The 7,475-nt window shown below is 43.6% G+C and overlaps 1 protein-coding gene across 1 annotated transcript; it reads left to right on the top strand.

Annotated features, from left to right (window-relative positions):
- The first annotated feature begins 342 nt into the window (after positions 1 to 342).
- Positions 343 to 6,357, top strand: LOC104591684 (Leucine-rich repeat protein kinase family protein). Its single transcript, XM_010250650.3, has 2 exons — positions 343 to 2,922; positions 5,428 to 6,357. Exons 1-2 carry the CDS (start codon positions 1,413 to 1,415, stop codon positions 6,075 to 6,077), a joined length of 2,160 nt encoding a protein of 719 aa, XP_010248952.1. The 5' UTR covers positions 343 to 1,412; the 3' UTR covers positions 6,078 to 6,357.
- Positions 6,358 to 7,475: the final 1,118 nt, after the last annotated feature.

Here is a 7,475-nt window from a genome sequence, read left to right as displayed (position 1 = left end):
AAACAAAATATACAGCAACAATGCTTCTTTATTCTTCTACTTTTTTTTTTTATCAGTACTTCTTTATTCTTCTACTTTTGTAGCTTCTAAGCATATTTTTCATGATTGTTTGTGAGATTCCTTCCTCTCATGCCATCTTCTCTACGCTTACTTGCAATAATCAACAGTAAGAAATTAGCGATGAAGCAACTTTTAAGTCTTAAGATGCAATTTTCCAAAAGTTAGAAAGAAAAAATATATAGTGCTAGTGCTACGATGAGAAATAGAAATTATCAAATTAGTGAAAGTGATGCATGCCTCTCTGTAATTATTACTTGATTTGATTTGCTAATCCTCTCCATCCCCAACTGCCCCATAACCCATTTATTAATTTTAGGAAAATATATTGCCACTTGGCATTCCTTCCCATCTCCACGATATGCCCAGGGAAATACGATCTACGTTACCTGGAAAAACATTACATATCAACTACAGTCTCTCTCTCTCTCTCTTCGTAGTTCGTAGTCCATAGATGGGGGATAAGTTATTATAGTTCGAAAATCACAAGTGTAGCACATGGACCGATAACCGAGACTGATAGAAGTAAGATATAGTTCCGATGCGTCACATATCTCATGCTGTCATGCATATGGGGTTTCAGTGATTGGACGGTTAGTTCTTAGTCCTGCTGACAAGTAAGAGCCCCTGGATCTCATCTCCTTCTTCCATTTGGGCTTAGCTTCGGGTTCAGACCGACATATGGCCACATGGGTCCAACGGGACCAGTCGTAATGCGCCACATGGAAGGAGATTGGGCTACCGCTACTGAACAGAACAGGGCCGGCCCAACTCTTACTATTACGCGCTTAACCGTATGCATCCGTACGATGGAAAAGGAAAGCACGTTTGTTCTATACTTCTATTCTACCAAAACATACACCCATCTCCCCCTAAGGTGAAAATTTTTCTGTCTGTCTGTTTCCGGCTTCCGGCTTCCGGCTTCCGGTTCCAGTTTCACCTCCCCATTCCCAAACACAACACCACCGATGACCGAACCGGTTACAAACCGTTCCGCTACACTCAGTGACTCAACTCAACTCAACGGCTGTGATTTTTTTATTCAATTCCAAATTTTCTAACAATCGATCGATGTCTCCGTCATCATCATTTGAAGGCCTTGCTTTGCTTCTACTCCCTTTCCGTCGATCTCCTTTTGGCGGGAGGTGGATCGCGCAATCAAATCTCGCCCTCTCTCTCTCTCTAGTTCTTACCGTTTCTCTCTCTAGAGTCTAACGGGCAATAAATATTAAAGGGAAGGCCACCAACCCGCACACACTCCCCCTTCTTATTCGTGTGTAAACTCCCAACCTTCCACAATTACGAGCCATCCTTCCATTAATGATTTTCTGCGCAGATTGGGAATCCGGCACAAGATGAAGCTCTTTCTACTCTTCTTTCTTTTTCTGCTGCTCCAAAACCCTAATTTTGCCATCTCTCTGTCCCCCGACGGTCTCTCCCTTCTGGCTTTGAAGTCTGCCGTCGACCAGACGTCAGACGTCTCCGCATTCTCCACCTGGAACGAAAACGACACCGATCCATGCCACTGGTCCGGGATTTCCTGCATGAATGTCGCCGGATACTCCGACCCTCGCGTCGTCGCAATCGCCATCTCCGGACAGAATCTCCGCGGCTACATACCCTCCGAGCTCGGAGCTCTTATCTTTCTCCGCAGACTCAACCTCCACGGCAACCGCTTCTACGGTTCCATTCCTCTTCAGCTCTTCAACGCTACCTCTCTCCACAGTATCTTCCTCTACGGTAACAATCTATCTGGTCCGCTTCCGCCTTCGGTCTGCCATCTCCCCCGCCTTCAGAACCTTGATCTTTCGCAAAACTCGCTTTCCGGATCCCTCTCGAGTGACCTTGCGAATTGCCGTCAGCTGCAGAGGCTTGTTCTCTCCGGTAACAAATTCTCCGGCGAGATTCCCGACGGAATTTGGCCCAATCTCGACAACTTGGTTCAACTCGATTTATCGTCAAACGAATTCAACGGATCGATCCCAGCTGATCTCGGCGATTTGAAATCACTGTCCGGGACTCTAAACCTCTCTTTCAATCATTTTTCCGGCGAGATCCCAAGATCACTTGGCAGACTGCCGGTGACGGTAAGCTTCGATCTTAGACATAACAACCTCAGCGGACAAATCCCTCAGGCCGGCACTTTTGAAAATCAAGGGCCGACCGCATTCCTTAACAACCCTTCCTTGTGTGGATTTCCTCTCCAAACACCTTGCAGCGGGAATCCGCCAAAGAGTTCTCCAGTAGACCAGCAGAATCGGGAAACGGTACCTGATACCAATTCAAAGAAAGGGCTAAAACCAGGTTTCATAATATTAATCGCCGTTGCAGACGCCGCCGGAGTCGCGGTCATTGGCTTGCTCATCGTCTACATATACTGGAAGAGAAAAGATTCCGGCAGTTGCAGCTGCACCGGTAAAGGAAAATTCGGTGGCGGCGAGGGCAAAAAGTTCTGTTCTGGCGCATGTTGGAACTCGTTCCCGAGTAACGACTCAGAAGTGGAGTCTGATAAGGGAGGAAGTAGTAGTGGGGGAGGGGGAGGAGGAGAAGGTGAACTGGTTGCTATCGATAAGGGATTTACGTTCGAATTGGATGAGCTTTTGAGAGCGTCGGCGTATGTATTGGGGAAGAGCGGATTGGGAATTGTTTACAAGGTGGTGCTGAATAATGGAGTTCCCGTGGCGGTGAGGAGATTGGGTGAAGGTGATGGACAGAGGTATAAAGAATTTGCAGCGGAGATACAGGCGATCGGACGCGTTAAGCACCCCAATATTGTAAGGTTAAGGGCTTATTACTGGGCTGCTGATGAAAAGCTTCTCATATCTGATTTCATCTCAAATGGAAGCTTGGCTTCTGCTATTCGTGGTAAGTTTTTTGACCTTTTATTATTTTGCTCTCAAATTCTGAACTCTCTGTCTCTCTCTCTGTGGACTAGTGGAGTAAGGGAGTAAGGAGAACTCAAGAAATTCAATTAATGAGCCCATGTGATAGACTCGTAGATATGATCTACATCTGCTGTCGAAGCAAAAATGGATTCCATAGAACGATAGTGACCGTTGGTTGGACGTTGGCTATATTACAAGCCAAGGTCGGGTTCTGAAATATTTTGATCGGTGGGCCAACTACGCGGTTGTCGACGACAACAATGACCATTGGATACTATTTAAACGGTCGGATAGTATCGTCATAAATGATCTATTCGTTGTCGTCATTCCATGCTTGGTGCGGAGAACGACAGATGGGATCTTACAGAGAGAAGATCACCACATCACACCAGCTGGTTTTGTGTGGCATTCTGTCATTGATCTTTTATTGGACCCGTTAAGGTTGACCCACAAGGAAAAAAAGGGTTGATCCACCATCAAAAGCACTCTTCCCTCTTTTTAACTTTAAGGAAACCAAAGCGAACTCGAAAGTTAAGCATCTATCAAAGAGAAGAAAGTTAGGCATCTATCTGTACCCACGCAAATTTATAGAGTCTAGAATCTTTAGATAGATTTCTCACTTTTACATTGTTTTTTTGGTTAAATTACAAAGACCCCACCATAATATGGGTATGGGGTCTGTAACAAAGTCCCCCCTGTTGTTTTGTGACAAAGACCCCCTGTATTATGACCGTGAGGTAAAAACCCCCTTCCGTTAGCCTTTCATCCAAAAATACCGTTACACCCCATACTACCTTTTTGACGAAAAAACACTGTTTATCTTCCCCGATACACTAACAGCAGAGGCGGATGGGCGATAATCCCCTCTACTACAGATTCCTTCACATTTCTATCCCTCTCCCTCTCTTGATCTTTCTTCTTCCCCTTCCCCTTCCCCTTAATAGCATCGGGATTGAACCCATTTAATTCAATCCCGATCTCTCTCTTCATTTACTGTTTCTTCAGATCCGGCTCAGGTCCCCCTTTCTCCCTTTCAAAGCAGTCCTATACATACTGATTTCCCAATACTTGGCATCCAACATGTCCTTGTCCGTTGAATCCAACAAATCTGTCGGGTTGGTGGTTTCGACGGTCGTAGTCTCAAATGCACCATCATGGACACCCAGCGGTGGTTTCCCTGGGGTGGAAGGATTCAAAACCAGATCGATGTCTTGCATGATCTTGGCAATGAACCCCTGGACAAACTGTGTCATGCTTCCATCCGTGTCGGACTTCCCTACGGACCGGGGACTGAACTGTCCGGTTCAGCATCGTCGGGAGTAGAAGAAAACTTTTCGGGAGAAGCTAACGATTACAAATTTGCATTCATAAACTAGCTTGGAGTGTTTCCTCCAGGAACAATTCTTGATGATCTTCTCTAGAGCTGGAGTAATTACCAGACTCAAACGGGAATCGACTTTCGAAGAAGCCATTCCCGACCTAGCCAAGCAGAATTTCTGAAGAAGTGGAAACTAGGGCTTTTTTCCGTTTTCTATATGAAGCGAGCTAACTTACACGGTACGTCAACGGCGATAGCTGAATTGAACCGTCAGCAGGGCGAGGTAGAGGGGATTACCGCCCATCCGCCGCTGCTGTTAGTGTATCGCGAGGTTGGAAAGGTGAACAGTGTTTTTCTCGTCAGAAGGGTAATATAGAGATTAAAAGATACTGTAATCTTTGTCTCGGGGAGTTTTTGTCGTAAAACAAAATAAGGGGGGTCTTTGTCACAGACCCCATAGTACAGGGGTCTTTATAATCTACCTTTTTTTTTTATCTCCTACGTCCTAAGTTTTCGTTTGAATGATTGAATCGATTTGATCAACCCTCCTGAAACCCGGTGAGCGAATTGATCTGATGGAAATTGAAAAAGAAAAAACAAAACAAGAAATTGGATCATTCTTGGCCGATCCATAACCATTTTTCATTTTGTCATGGGTAAGTGCTACTTGCTCCTCTAGTTCACTCGCGAATGTGGATAGATTTTTTTTTTTTTTTTTCTTTAGTGGTGAGTAGGTGGGGGTTAAGAGAGGGAGGGAGGGGGGACAAGCAATCAACAATTATAATAGTGCTAGGTTCTGGGGCTGCATGACATGTATGAACACTTATACACAACCCGCAAACGCCAACCATTATAAATGGCCCACCTGCACATTATAAAACTTGATTAAATTGGAGGCTATGCATCTTTATTGTGTCAACGGTCAACCCAGTTATTTACTATTGAACAGCAGAAAATTAATATTTATAGATCTCTTCTCAATTCTCATTTCCTGTTGAGTTGGTGGTAAGCACATTAAAATGGTCGAATCGATTTGTTTAACATTATATTTTTTAACCCACCTGCATGTGCCTGTGTACGAGAGTGAGAGCGAACGATCGAGAGAGAGAGAGGTATTTTAAATCTTTTTTCATGCAGAACCCACCTAACTCAGCAGAACTGTTTCAGGGAAGAGTGGCCAACCGTCTACGACTTTGCCCTGGTCGACCCGATTGAAGATTGCCAAGGGAACGGCTCGGGGCTTGGCTTACCTCCACGAATGCAACCCACGGAAATTCGTCCACGGAGACATTAAGCCCTCCAACATCCTCCTTGACACAGATTTCCAACCATACATTTCCGATTTTGGACTCAACCGATTGATCAGCATCGCCGGCGATGGTGCCACTTCATCTGGTCCCGGGGGCCTTATGGGTGGAGCTCTCCCTTATATCAAACCTTCCCCAGCGGAGCGAGTCAACAATTACAAGGCCCCCGAGGCTCGGCTGGCAGGTAGCCGACCCACCCAGAAGTGGGATGTATACTCGTTTGGTGTCGTATTGCTCGAAATGCTGACCGGGAAGGCTCCGGAATTCTCATCTCCGACCACATCAACAGCGACCGGTGCGACCTCGGATCTGGTGAGATGGGTGAGGAAGGGATTTGAAGAGGAGAACCTGTTGTCGGAGATGGTGGACCCCATGCTGCTCAAGGAAGTGCATGCAAAGAAGGAAGTGCTCGCGGTGTTTCATGCGGCTCTCGCATGCACGGAACCAGATCCGGAGGTGAGACCAAGGATGAAAACCGTGTCGGAAAATCTCGATAGGATCGGCACGTGAAGAAAATGAAGATTTATTAATTCTTGTCACTTCCAGCCAGCGGATTCCTGATCAGATCGTCCGAAAGACGAAAACATGTGTTGATCTTGTTTCGTAGGTTGGTATATTTTTTTCTTTCTTTCATCTTTTATGGGGCATTTTTTTCATATGATTCATCAAAGTGGTTTTTTTTTTCTTTCTTTTTTTCCTACTAATTCAAGAGAAGAATGCAAATTTTAACAAAAAGGCATTACAGAAGTTAGATCGCATGTCATTTGAATTAAAATGAAAGGCATTGCAGAAGTTAGTAGCAGTCAAGCGAGCTTTTCTTTTCCATGTTTTTGTTTGCAATATTCAATTTGAAAATGAACCGAGAACTGTAATAGGAATTGAATTGGGATCTGCCCCTTACGGACCGACCTCACATGCACAATTCATTATACATTGAGAACATCTCCCGTGGTAGGAAAATGTTCTTAATCATGTTGTAATGTGCCTGTAAGGTCGGGTTTTTTTGGTAATAGCCCGTAAGGTCGTTGGGGGCGCCCACAGCAAAAAAAAAAAAACAAATAAATAAATGCCTTGCAAAGGTACTTACCGCCTAACCGGGAAGGCTTTGACTTTGAGTCTTGACCAATCAACCCCCTCAGTCAACCGGGAACTTGGCCCATGGGCCTCGGCCAAATTACATTGACACTGGTCCACTTGAAAAATCAATATTACCTCAGACCAGGTATTCGTGACGCTCCTCTTAACAGATTGACAGGCGATAATAGTTCAGCATTCTAAAATCGAGCAATAACATTTGCTTCAATTTTAATGATCAAAACATGAATATTAGTTCTGTCAACGGGTCGGGTCTGGGTGTGGTTTAGGTAGAACCATAACAGACCCGATAAGAAATATTAAGACCCGGAACCAAATCAGACCCATTAAGGTCTGTAGTTTTAGATCTAAAGTTGAATTATTCTTGAAACAATTGGGTATCATTCGATGGACCTTTTATATATATATATATCGGAATAATATATCAAGAATTAAACTGGCCTAATCAATTCGGGTACTGCCCAACCCATTGATGAGCCTACAAACATCGGTGATGCATCAATCAAGAACATATGTTGTAGCTTTTACAAACTACTACATTCATAAAGCCATTAATATGTTATTATTTAATTTATTACTAGTTAATAATTTTAGAAATATATAATTAATCTAAAAATCTATTATTATTTAGTTAATTACTGAGAATGTGGAATGCAACTATTATATTTTAATTAATATATCAATTATTTTATATTTTTTATAACAAAAGGCCAACTTAGTATTAAATTCTTAATATGCTAGCTAATAACTATACAACTTCTAGAAAGTTACTAATACAAATATAAAATTACTATATTACCAATGCAAGCATTT

This window comes from Nelumbo nucifera, chromosome 4 (genome assembly GCF_055504915.1).
Source record: "Nelumbo nucifera cultivar China Antique chromosome 4, China Antique-T2T, whole genome shotgun sequence".
Taxonomy (NCBI): domain Eukaryota; kingdom Viridiplantae; phylum Streptophyta; class Magnoliopsida; order Proteales; family Nelumbonaceae; genus Nelumbo; species Nelumbo nucifera.
This window is presented reverse-complemented; position numbering and strand designations above follow the sequence as displayed.